Source organism: Schistocerca piceifrons, chromosome 8 (assembly GCF_021461385.2).
Source record: "Schistocerca piceifrons isolate TAMUIC-IGC-003096 chromosome 8, iqSchPice1.1, whole genome shotgun sequence".
NCBI lineage: Eukaryota > Metazoa > Arthropoda > Insecta > Orthoptera > Acrididae > Schistocerca > Schistocerca piceifrons.
The window spans coordinates 343,423,233-343,437,072 of record NC_060145.1 but is presented as its reverse complement, the minus strand read 5'-3'; the positions used below and the strand labels follow the sequence as shown (position 1 = coordinate 343,437,072).

The following is a 13,840-nucleotide window of genomic DNA, read 5'->3' as shown; positions in this document are numbered from 1 at the left end:
ACTCTGAAACACAAACACAGTGAGAGCATACAATATGGAGAAGGTAATATAAATAATAAATTATATTATTCCACCAAGAAAAAGGAAATTTCAGGACAGAAGCTATTAAATTAAATACAAAATAACAAATGCTTCATCTTATTAACTGTTCATTACACATTTTACTGCATGTGCTGTTGCACAATTTCAAACTACAGCTACAAATGCAACGTTAGTTTTGCTGTAAAACAGATAATCCACATATTTATGTGATGTACCTCTAAATTACATCAAGCACTGCCCTGTATGTAAACTCTACAGAATATTGAACTTCTACACACAAGCTGAAGTAACCCAAAAGAAATTGTGGTCAACTCATAATAGAACTGTCAATGTAACAATGTAGTTGCTGCAATGGTGTGTTGGTTACTTGCACCAACATAGATGCAATCTTTTTCTAAAAGCTTAAAAACTTTGGAAAGATTGTTTGTGCTTTAATATCTGAGAATTCCTGACAGACTGAAATGCTTTGTAAATAAAAGCGAAACGCGTCTGGTGTAATTCTTTTTAATTAGATTGCAGGCAGCTCCACAAGTCACAAATGTTAAACATGTAGAAATTACTTTCTTTACAACAACATGAATTAGGGCAGTCTTAAATGATCCTGTCCACTATTCAACACCTCCTATATATGGTGAGTAGAATCTATTCTAATCCATATTACTATTATTCTAGCCTGTATCTTCTGGTGTTTGATTATTTTTACAAAACCTACTTTATTTGCTCTTTTCTTAGAGCACTACCAGTTTCGATACAAATGATTTGATTTTGAAGTTCACGCCATCGGGTATTCACCTTAGCCATAAAGAATGGCAAAACTCTCAATCATAACTTTGCTTTAGGGATATCTCTTCTGAAATCCTGTACAAATCTTGCACAGCCACCACATACATCATATGACTAAGCCATTAAGGATGGGGAACTAGCAAGCAATCTGCCTAGACCTGCATGGACAAAATTCCTTAAAACTACACTCAGGCTAGCCACAATACCAGAATAATAATTGTTAACTCATTATGTACATTCTGCCTGTGTCTGGTTCACTCCCTGTCTTCTGAGTTAGGATGCTGCATGTTAACTTAGAAAAATTTCTCTGTAACTTTTCAGCAAAAAGGAAAGAAACTTTTTCTTCTTCCAATGCCTAACAGAGTAATTCGTGTCTCAAAATAACAATACATCACACCGTATGAATTTAGTTGAAGACAAAAATGTCACTCCAAAAATTTGTCAGGAATAACCCTTTCCCTGTTACAGCTTACATCTATGTTTCTAATTCGGGATTTACAAATTCAAACAGTCACAACTAAAATACTGTACACAATCACTCTTTGATATTCATAGTAAGACACTGCTGGCTCTGAAAAACATTAAAGTAATCAGCACAGATGTATCTACTAATGTCTAAAAGGATAAAAGTAAATATTATCTCTTCATTTATCTAGCTCTTAGTCGAAAGTCAATGAATATGTTATGGTTCATGTATGAGTTACCATAAAAGATAAAACACGAAACTTAGCTGTTGTGATGAAATTTCAAATTGTGAAAATAAGATACATTGATTCCCTTAGTGAATAATTAAATCAACTTACCTAGCAATGTCTATTTTACTTTGGAGTTCCTGCTCTTCTCTTTGAAACCTGTTCCGTAACTGCTCAAACTGTACCTTTGACTCTCTTATTTTATCGTCGACTTGATGCATTAAATTTGAGACAAGAACTTCTGAAGAAAATGTATCTTCTTTTACTAAAACAAGGAAAAAGAAAGTTCACACTGTGTAATTACATCAAAAATCAGAATGTTTAAAATAACAGGAAAACCACACTAGAATTTGATTACAGACTGACGTACATTTTTCACACTGTGTGTACATGTTGTTACACAGTGCACGAGATTAAAATCATGGATGAGTAGCTACTTAGAAAAATGCTTATACAAGTACTCAGTACGAAACAGGCCTTTGGCAACTGTCTGTAGCATGAGGCTTTAAATGATGTCCTTCAAGAAAGAAAATGAGAGAGGTGCATCAACAATCATTACTACACATTTCTTTACGTGGCATTTTGGTATATCATCACCTTTTCCAATATCATTGATCATATGCAGTCACTGGAGTGCAATATCAGCTTGATATTTCAGCAGTAAATCTTCACTCCAGTTGTCACTCATAATATTGTGACCCAGTCGTAAGTAGAAGCCACGACTAAGCCTTTTGGTAGTCAACAGGGGACACTGATGAGATGTGGGCAGGGAAGGAGAGGGGCATGCGGGCCACGCTCTGAGGCACTTACGAATATATGTGAAGTTCTCCAATGTTACGCATTTTAATCATTATGAATATGGTCTAACATTCATAATGAAAGTGACAAAACAAGAGGAAATAGTCTGCCTAGTTTCATTAATATGATAGATACTGTAAATGTTGCAACTAAGTGCACTGGCTCACTGGTTGTCCAGACTATAAGGAAGGCTTTAAATAAATACAGGGACAGGAAGGTTAATACTTAGTCAAAATACACACTCATCACAAAAACTGCACAGAGAACATGTAATGACACATGAAAGAGAGAGAGAGAGAGAGAGAGAGAGAGAGAGAGAGAGAGAGAGAGAGGAAAAAGGCGCCACATTTACAACATGGTCTCTAGAGATTGAAATCGACCTTGGTTGGATAAGGATGGAGGGACAGATTACTCGCGACCTATTTGAAAGGAATTTTCATGTTATAAACTGATAACCAATTTGGGGAAATCAAAGAAAATCTGTAACAATGGATGGAAATCAGAACTCCATTCCCCTGAGCATGCATTCTTATAGGGAACTAGCATCTTTTTAGCTCAACAGATTTCTTTACTGCCTTGTAGTACATGGCAACGGCCTTGCCACAGTGGATACACCGGTTCCCGTGGGATCATTGAAGTTAAGCGCTGTCGGGGGTGGTAGGCACTTGGATGGGTGACCATCCAGGCCACCATGCGCTGTTGCCATTTTTTGGGGTGCACTCAGCCTCGCGAAGCCAATTGAGAAGCTACCTGACTGAATAGTAGCGGCTTCGGTCAAGAACACCATCATAACGACCAGGAGAGCGGTCTGCTGAAGCCACGCCCCTCCTATCCGCATCCTCCACTGAGGATGACACGGCGGTCAGATGGTCCCGGTAGGCCACTCGTGGCCTGAAGACAGAGTGCTTTTTGTAGTACATAGTACCAGCCAAAATGCAGCCCCACTGTGAATGCTGTTCTCAAACACGGGATGAGTTGTTTGATGCTTGTAAGCAGCCAGAAATTGCCCTGCCTGCTGCCAACCGATCGGCAGCTGCTGCAAATAGGTACGTTGGAAGAGCTCCCGGGAGCCGTTTACGTGTGACACCTCTCCAGTGGATTTGTTATTGCCTGTCCACCTGACTGCGAATGATGTGTTAATGGTACATCTAGGAGTCCTGTACAGGATGGCAGAGACCAGGGAGGACACAGGGTGTCATATCGATCCCCCTAACAGACAAGTTTGAAGTGTTGTCTTTCACTGAAACCAAAACTGAGCCAGTGGGACTCAATTCACATGTTTTGGGGAAAGCTGTTTCGTCCAGTGTCAAGAGCAGGCAAGCAAAAAAGGGCATGGGTCAATCCATTGTCGGCGTTCAAATGTAAGACGAATGATGGTAACCCTTAGGGAAATGGTAGCTAGGGACAGGAAAGGACACCAGGTGCACTCAATGTGTATGCTTGGGGGAGGGGGTTCAACCAACTGCAGATTGTGGAGCATGTAACAAATTATGCCTGTCGTCTGGGCTCCAAGGTCATTTCCGGTCATTGTAGCAACTGGAAGAGACGGTCGAGAAGACCAGCCTTGTTTGTTAAGTTTCAAAGAATGTGGACCTTTGGTTCTGAGTCGAGCGGAAAGACTGAACGAGAGATGGTTCTGTGACAAGCTAGGCTGTGACTTCCTGGACTTGATGAGAACTGTATGGTCTCCCTACACATGTCACACATCAGAGGCTGCCACTCAGGTAGATGACTGTGTGTGGGGTGCCACAAGGGTTTTATAGATTAGGCAACTCTCCATCCAATCCAGATAACAATAGCTGCAGGAAACTCAAAAAATATCAGCGTATAATTGAAAGAAATGCTTCCTACAGATGATATGATTTAAATGCAAATTGTGAGCTGCCGAAGCTTTCGCAACCAAGTGCCAACGTTTGAAGTGCTCATGAAAAGCAGTGAAGCTCACTCAATACTAGGTACAGAAACCTGGCTGAAACCTGAAATTGATAGCAGTGAGATTTTTGGGGAAAATTTAGATGTGTATCAAAAAGCTAGGCAGATGGGAAATGGAGACGGTGTAGTTGTCAAGATAGGTAAGAAACTCAAATCCAAGAGAAACTGAAGCTGTATGCGGGATTGATTGGGCAAGCCTCCGTTTCAGGGGTGGGCATAAAATGATAATTAGATCATTTTATTGCCCACCAGACTCAATTCCTGAAGTAACCATGTAATCATCGGTGGAGACGTTAATCATCCTACGATTACCTGGGAAAATTACAATTTTATTAGCAGTGGGCATGATGAGATATCATGTGATACTTTACTGAATGTCTTCTTTGAAAACTATCGAGATGAGATAGTTGGGGACCCCAATCATGATTGAAATATTTTGGATCTAATAGCAACAACTGGTATCAGTGACCATGATGCAGTTGTGGCAACAACGATTACCAAAGTACAAAGGACAACTAAAACAAGCAGAAAGATATAATGTTCAGTGAACTAGATAAGAAAGATCAATAGTGTCATATCTCAATGAGGAACTAGAAAACATTCAGCACAGGGCAGGAGCGTGTAGAGGAACTCTGGCTCAGGTTTAAAAGAATAGTTGACCGTGCACTGGACAGATCCAGTAGAACAGTTCATATTAGTATGAAACCTCTTCATGGTATACAGTCACTGTAAAGAAACTTCCAAAGAAATAGATAAAGACGCTGAAGGAAATGTGTTTGGCTGTCAAAAGAGCAATGCGTGATGCCTTCAATGAGTAGCGTAGCAGAATATTATCAAGTGATCTTTCACAGAACCCAAATAAATTCTGGTCGTACATAAAGGCTGTTAGCAGCACCAAAGTTAGTGTCCAGTCCCTAGTGAATGGGACAGGCACTGAAACAGAGTATAGCAAAGCAAAAGCCTAAATCTGTTTTCAAATGTTCCTTTCCAAAAAAACCAGGAGAATTGCTTCAATGTAATCCTAGTGCCACCGAAAAGGTGAATGAAATAACTATTAGTGTAAGTGGTGATGAGAACAGCTGAAACCATTAAAATTGAACAAAATCTTCAAGGCCTGATGGAATCCCTGTCAGATTCTTCACTGAATGTGTGGCTGATTTAGCCCCTCTTCCAACTATAATCTATCATAGACACCTTGAATACAAAAACATGCCCAATTCTTAGGGAAAAAAAGGGCACAGGTCACAACCACATACAAGAAAGAAACGGAGCAGAAGTGATCCACAAAACTGCTGTCCAGTATTGTTGACATCAATTTGTTGTACAGTGTTAGAACATATTCTGAATTCAAATGTAATGAGGCATCTTGAACAAAATGATCTCCTCAATGCCAACTAGCATAGATTACGAAAACATCAACCATGTGAAACCCAACTTGCACTTTTCTCATATACATACTGATAGCTTTGGATCAAGATATGCAGGTAGATGCAGTGTTTCTCGATTTCCGAAAAGCATTTGACTTAGAACTGCATCTACACTTGTTGTCAAAGTATGGACTGAAATTTGTGACTGGATTGAGGGCTTTTTTGGTAGGGAGGACACAGCATGTTATCTTGGATGGAGAGGCACTGTAAGATGTAGAAGTAACGTCGGGTGTGCCCCAGGGAAGTGTGTTGGGACCTTTGCTGTTCTGTTGTATATTAATTACCTTGTGGACAATATTAATAGTAAAATCAGGCTTTTTGCAGATGATGCAGTTATTTTGTAAAATTCTGCACTTCACAAAACGAAAAAAGGTAGTACCCTATTATTATAATGTCAAGGAGTCACTGATGGAATCAGCCAAATCATACAAATACCTGGGTGTAACACTTTAAGGGATATGAAATGGAATGATCACATAGGCTCAGTCATGGATAATGGAGGTGGTGGACTTAGTTTATTGGTAGAATAATGGGGAAGTGCAATCAGTCTACAAAGGAGATTGTTTACACATCACTCGTGTGACTGGTTCTAGAATATTGCTCAAGTACATGGGACCCATACCAGACAGGACGAATGGAATGTTGAATGTATACAGAGAAGGGCAGCACAAATGGTCACAGTTTGTTTAAACCGTGGGAGTGCGTCACAGAGATACTGAAGGAACTGAACTGGAAGACTCTTGAAGATATGGATCATGAGGATAAGATCAGAATAATTACTGCATTCACAGATGCATTCAAACAATCATTCTTCCCATGCTCCATACATGAATGGAATAGGAAGAAACCATAAAAACTGGCACAATGGGACGTACCCTCCGCCACGCACCTTACGATGGTTTAGAGAGTATAGATGTAGATGCAGAAGCCAGTAATGTTGTTATACACTGAGGAGTCAAATGACAAGGGCTGACGATTTGCACATGTGAGATGGTGGTAGTATCACAAACACACACAGTATAAGAGGGCAGTGAATTGGTAGAGCTGTCACTTGTACTCATGCAATTCATGTAAAAAGGCTTCCAGCACGATTATGGCCACATGATGAGAATTAAAACATTTTGAATGCAGAATGGTAGTAGCAGCTAGATGCTTGGGACATTCCATTTTGGAAATCATTTGGGAATTCAATATTCCAAGATCTTCCGTGTCAAGAGTGTGCTAAGAAATGCAAATTTCAGGCATTACCTATCACCGTAGACAATGCAGTGGACTACAGACTTCTATTAATGACTGAGAGCAGATGCATTTGCATATATTTGTCAGTGTTAACAGATAAGTGACACTGTGTGAAATAACCACAGAAATCAATGTTGGACATGAGACAAAAGGATCGTTAGGACAGTGTGGCAAAATTTGGTATTAATAGGCTGTGGCAGCCAAAAACTGATGCAAGTGCATTTGATAATGGCATAACATCACCTGGTGCACCTCTCCTGGGCTAGTGACCATATCGATTTGATCCTAGACGACTGCGAAACCTTGGCCTGGACAAATGAGCCCCAATTTCAGTTAGTAAGAGCTGAGCTTAGGGTTCAAGTGTGGTGCAGACTGCACGCAGCCAGGGACCCAAGTTGTCAGCAAGGCACTGTGCAAGGTGGTGGTGGCTGCATAATGCTGTGGTCTGTGTTTACATGGAACAGACTGGGTCCTCTGTTACAACTGAACCTCTCATTGACCAGAAAAAGTTATGTCCGTCTAATTGGAGATCATTTGCAGCCATTCATGGTCTTCATGCTCCCAAAAAACAATGGAATTTTTATGGATGACAATGCACTGTCACCAGGCCATAATTGTTCGCGATTGCTTTGGAGAATATTCTGAACAATTTGAGCGAATGATTTGGCCACACAGATCACCCGACATGAATTGCATTGAACATTTATGGCACATAATTAGAGGTCAGTTTGTGCACAAAATCCTGTACCGTCAACACTTTTGCAATTATGGATGGCTTTAGAGGTAGCTTGGCTCAATATTTCTGCAGGGCACTTCCAACAACTTGTTGAATACATGCCACATTGAGTTGTCGTACTTTGCCGGGCAAAAGGAAGACCGACACAATGTTAGAGGTATCCCGTGACTTTTGTCAACTCAGGGAATATGAATGATATCTGCATTCTGAAGCTGGATATGGCTGGAGGATTAAGAGCTTGAACAATGATCACCTCTAGGACCGACAATAGTAAGGTGTGAGAAATAATTAGTTCAAGAATAAAGGAAAAAGGATTTTCATAATTTATTGAAATAATTAGTTCAGTAGATGAGTGGATGCAATCAAGTGTGCCCTAAGGAAAGGATCACAATGCAGTGGGTGGTGTCCTTCCCACAACCATCCCGTTATTGTCAAAGTCTTAAAGATGGGAAAGAACTCACTCTCTTGGAGTAAACAATCAACTAATCAACTGTTCTTTCATGATCAGCAAGTATTGAGGATAAGGAATCGTCAAGGTCAGACCTTCATAAGAGTGTTCCATGAAGAAGCACTCCCAAAAAAGGAAAAGAATAAGGTGTGGTAGAAAAAAAAAGACTAATGACATATAAAAGTAATTAAAAGAGAGTAAAAGAGGAATGACCAGGGCAGCAGGTGGAGGAGGGAAAGTCGAGGGCCTCTCGGAACAACCGTGCAACAACCATCCCGACTCTGTCCTGAAAGCTGCTTGAAATGTTAGATCTAAAACTGAAACATATTTTCTTGGAGGAAATTAAGAATTAGTTCAATTGTCCATAAGTTGCCTGGCATACACTGTTATAAGGAGAGAGCATTCCACAGAGGACATGAGCTGCTGTCTGTAAGCCTCTTCAACCACAACACCGGTGTGGTTCATTACATAATACAAAATTATGGAATAGTCCGTATGTGTGTATGTGTATGTGTATGTGTGTATGCGGACAAGAAAAAAATAAAAACTTCTACGTTTTTCCCAGATTTCTCAGTTAAAAATACTCTTTTTTCCATGTGAAAATGCACTTTTTCCCAGGTGAAAATACACTTTTTCTATGTTAAGTGACAATATACTTTCGCTTGGACTTGAAAAACTTACAAATTATTTGAACAGTAAAGCTTTTATATACTGGCAGTTAACTTCCCAGCCCTTTAGGAAATGGAACCCAGCAAAAATATGACATGTTTTGGAAAGATTTTTCATGTGTGGCAACATTACATTGCATATTTTTGTATTGCAAAAGTATAAATATGAATTTCACCAAATATCACATTGTAGGTTTTGAAGCACTAAAATCTAGATTGTGATGCACTTTTTGTCAGCCAATCATAGCTCACGTCACGTGATTCACCAACTGATTACAGCAGATATTCAGAGCATAAGACATGTGATGTAGTCAGCCAATAGCAACATCACTGTTAAGGGGAGGTTTACTATCTTTTGGTTAAAAAAAAAAAACATTTTTTTTAAATTGCATTTTTGGATCCACAAAAGTGTTTAGCATCCACCCCTGCAACGGTTTTTCCGAATACAGAATGGAAATGTCTGTTATTCGTGGTTGAACAAAAAAATGCACCTGTCTGAAATTGGCCTTTTTCATGCAGCAGTTTTTTTCTTTCGGAGGACAAATTATTGTACTGATGCTTGGGAGGAAACAAACGAAATTTAAATGAAAGTTTGAACCTGTGTGTTTGGAAGTTAGCCCCAAAGCATTTGCATTCTGGTGCGAAGACTTTGGAGATTGCGACTTTCATGGCAGTGAGAAGCTTCAACGAAGGGTATTCAGCAATTCTGAAGACCATGACAATGATGGACGTCACCCTGGGACTCTATTTGACGCAGTTTGCCAAGCATTCGGACGACCACAGAATTCAAGTGGCCGAAAACCACTTGCCATCGGCCATACGAGCGGCTCTGGAGCAGCGCACGATGGCCTAATCGAACAGAATGCCCTCTATGAGGAAGAGGAAGGACTAGTTTATGGACTCGGAATAGCAGATTGAACATAAGTTGTATAATATTGCATTTATATGTAGTCAAAACTTGAAACGCATTTTTCTCTAAATGACTTTTTTTTTTATCGCGCCGTATGGTAACTTCAAATCTACTGAACAGATTGGCATGATTCTTTGTTTCCGATGATGCTAACTGAATTGTCTACGAGTTTTACCACTTTTATTCCGATCCATCAACTACAAATATTTTTACTTGGCCTACGAAGTCGAAAAATCGATGGAAAAAAAAACCTATTTTTTTTCAAATGGCCGCCATTTTGTTTCTTATGGTCCAAATAACTTAAGTGAGGTACAACTCCTAAAGACTCTTATATACTTCGCTAACGTCGACTCAATTTTGATTTCAGGTGAATCGGCTGACCTGTGACATACCACGCGTGGAGGTCTACATTGAAATATTGTTTCGTTCTGACGGCACTTCCGCCTTTGCTCTTCGACATTTCCGGTCGAAAAAATTCCAGTTTGTAGAGGAAATATCACTAAACATTTTGACCAAATTTGATATTGATACCTATAACACATCCCAAGAAAAAAATTCTCAAAAACATGCTTTTTTCGCGCCAAAAATAGTAAACCTCCCCTTAAGCAGTGCAAACACACAAATAGAAAAAGTTGATGGTTTAAAGTTGTATATACACAGTATAGCTACAACAAAACCTAAGGATTCACATATAATATTGGTCGTTAAAATTTTTTTGCTGTTTCTTCTGAGGGTGTGGTTAGGCAGGATCCTAAGCACACAATTTAAATTGCAGCAGCTGAATGTATCTGACAAGCACAAAATTTCACTTTTGTGCGCCGAATGTTCTGCGGGTTACCTGGCTGGGTAAATGTTCCATCCAGCACTTCGGCTTTTCTGTGGACAAGCCAATCAAATGTGACATTGCTCAAGAATTCACCTTGCACTTGTTCTTGGTGGGCAATTATACTTTTTGCCAACTTTATTGCAATATTTATAATCTATGAAACAACTAAAATCAATAAGAAAAACTAACCTTGAAGCTTGGCCTCTTTTAGCATGTGTTCATTACCTTTAAGACACATCAAACACAAATGTGCCAGTAATTTTTTAAATAATGGCATAAATGGCTGGTTTTCTGGCCCAAAAATTTTCTAAGTGGGTGGTCCTCAGAGTGTTAAATTTTGAATGACAGTTAAATACTTGGTGATTTAAGAAATTTATCACACCTTTTCACACATGACATAATTCGGCTCGCGTAAAAGGTAATTTCCTTTGAAAGTAAAGCTTCTCAAATCACCACTTGCAAAATTTTCCTGTGAATTACTAGAAATGTAAACAGTTGCAGTGTCATGCTCATCTAAAGCAATGATTGTAGCAATGATGTATTGCATAGTCTTAGTACTGGAGCCTTTGACACATTTTGTTGTCTGCAGATGCTTGCATGTACATTTTGTTTTGTTGTAAATGGCACATTTTCTTTGCAACTGAAGTTATTCTCTTGTTTTATGCTGCAATATTATCCTGCAGCAGCAGGTTAAATTAACATTCTTTGTTAGAGTATCAGTCCTCACCAGTAAAAAGTTACAAAAAAACTGAAAATTAAAAAAATGAAAAATTGTCAGAATTTCTAAAAAATTTCTTTGTTTTTCCCAGATTTCCCAGGGCATATACACCCTGTGTATCACTGTTTATGAGGTGACATAGGAAAGTAGACTCCTTCAGGGAGGAACACCGTGAAACTGCAGTCTCCTTGATAGTACAGTGTTTATAGGAGGGGCAATAACCCACCAGATGATGTTCCATCTCTGACTGAGTAAAGACCTTAACCCACATCTGAACATCTACATCCAGCATCGTCGAAGTGAATTTTGGATAAGCAATTGCTTCTCCAGTCAAATAGCTGATTCCTTGTGTCACTCACCTGACTTGGAACCAAGAGAAAAATCAGCTGAGCAGGTAGAACAACTGAGGTCAAGGAGAAGAGTAGTACAACTAAGATCAAAGAGAAGACTGTGAATAGCAGATACCACAGGACAAGGATAAGATCGATCAATAGCCTGTAGACTATCAACTGATCGAAGGACGTATGTTTAATAAAACATATGGTTCTATTAATGGCCGTCAGCTGTGCCGTAAAAAACACTACATGTTCTTGGCAACAAACATTGTTCCTGACAAGCACAACCTGTAAAAGTATATACTGTCCTATTCCTGATTTTGGAGCCACTGGAGTAAATGACACTAACAACTCAATATTACTGAGGAATGGATGCTGTAAGCTCATGTGGGTAACAAACTCTAGGTCCTTTAAGTATGTAGGTTGGACCTAATCCATGGTCTGGGTATTGAGAGCAAGTGTCAAGGGGTCACACTCCCTGTATCAAAAAAGAAAACGCTACGTTGGATGATCAGAGAACTGTCCTATGTTGATTGCAGTGAATTAAAGTTGGCTCCATTGGAACTGACGAAAAGCTCCCTGCTTCAGTGAATAGACTGTCTACAGGATTAGGCATGAAAAGTGCCGGTGGCCAGTTTCACTTCATGATAATGTACTGAATCCAATAATTTCAAAATGTCACTGAGTTATAAATGTGGCAACCATTGTCCAGCTGGGATGAGTCTAAAGCAGGGTAAACATGGATGAATATAGGACAGCTGTGTCAGCTTTCAAGTAGCAGAATGACAAGTGTTGGGTGTCTAAACATACTTCTTGACCAGGATGAAATATGGTACAAGGCCAGAAATACATGTCATGTTTCTGGAGAAGAAAACTGGAAGCCTTGGCAAGCAATTCTGTAATAAATCCAGCATTAATAGGACACTCACATCTATTAAATATTTATATAATAGAGGGAAACATTCCACGCGGGAAAAATATATCTAAAAACAAAGTTGATGTAACTTACCAAACGAAAGCGTTGGCATGTTGATAGACACACAAACAAACACAAACACACACACAAAATTTAAGCTTTCGCAACCAACGGTTGCTTCATCAGGAAAGAGGGAAAGACGAAAGGATGCGGGTTTTAAGGGAGAGGGTAAGGAGTCATGCCAATCCTGGGAGCGGAAAGACTTACCTTAGGGGGAAAAAAGGACAGGTATACACTAGTACGCGCGCGCCCACACACACACACACACACACACACACACACACACACACACATATCCATCCGCACATATACAGACACAAGTAGTGTCTACTTGTGTCTGTATATGTGCGGATGGATTTGTGTGTGTGTGTGTGTGCGCGCGCGAGTGTATACCTGTCCTTTTTCCCCCCCTAAAGGTAAGTCTTTCCGCTCCCGGGATTGGAATGACTCCTTACCCTCTCCCTTAAAACCCACATCCTTTCGTCTTTCCCTCTCCTTCCCTCTTTCCTGATGAAGCAACCGTTGGTTGCGAAAGCTGGAATTTTGTGTGTGTGTTTGTTTGTGTGTCTATCAACATGCCAACACTTTCATTTGGTAAGTAACATCATCTTTGTTTTTGAATCTATTAAATATTTAGGCATAAGTAACATTGCAAAGTTATATGAAATGGAATGAGCAGGTCAGTTTGCTAGTAGGAAAGGCGAATGCTCAAGTATTTTAGGAAAGTGTAGATCACTCATAAAGGAGATGGCATACAGAATGCTAGTGCATTCTTCAGTACCCTACCAGAACGGATTAATGGAAAACATTAAAGCAATTCAGAGGAATGTTGCTAGATTTGTTACTGAAAGGTTCTATCAACATGCAAGTATTACAGAGGTGCTTTACAAACAAAAATGGCAACTCCAGGAGGGAAGAAGATGCTCTTTGTGTGAGGTACTTCTGCAGAAATTCAGAGAACTGGCATTTGAGGATGTCTGCAGGATGATTCTGCTGCCACAGATGTATACAGGGTGTATCAAAAAGAATCTTCAGATTTTGAAAAAATCATAACTGTTATGTTATTTGAGATATGTTCATGAACAACATACTGCCGGAAAAAGCAAACTCTTGAGTTCTACATGGTTCCCAATAGGTAGCAGCAGTGTGCACTTACGTCAGTTCTAGTAAAAATGGTGTCGGGACAACAAAGCATTTTGTGTTATAAGCTTTGTGCAGTGTGGATCAGTAATAACTGTACAGCGTGACTTTCGTACTAGGTATGGTGTGGATCCTATTACAGTACAGAGCATTAGATGATGGCATGAACA

The 13,840-nt window shown here is 39.6% G+C and overlaps 1 protein-coding gene across 1 annotated transcript in view; it reads right to left on the bottom strand.

The window, feature by feature from the left end:
• LOC124712340 (DNA repair protein RAD50-like) overlaps positions 1 to 13,840 on the bottom strand; it is a 191,942-nt gene that overhangs the window by 128,579 nt on the left and 49,523 nt on the right. The window contains exon 7 of the mRNA XM_047242635.1: positions 1,629 to 1,782. Within this exon, the coding sequence (XP_047098591.1) occupies positions 1,629 to 1,782 (154 nt within the window). The remainder of the gene's footprint in view (positions 1 to 1,628; positions 1,783 to 13,840) is intronic.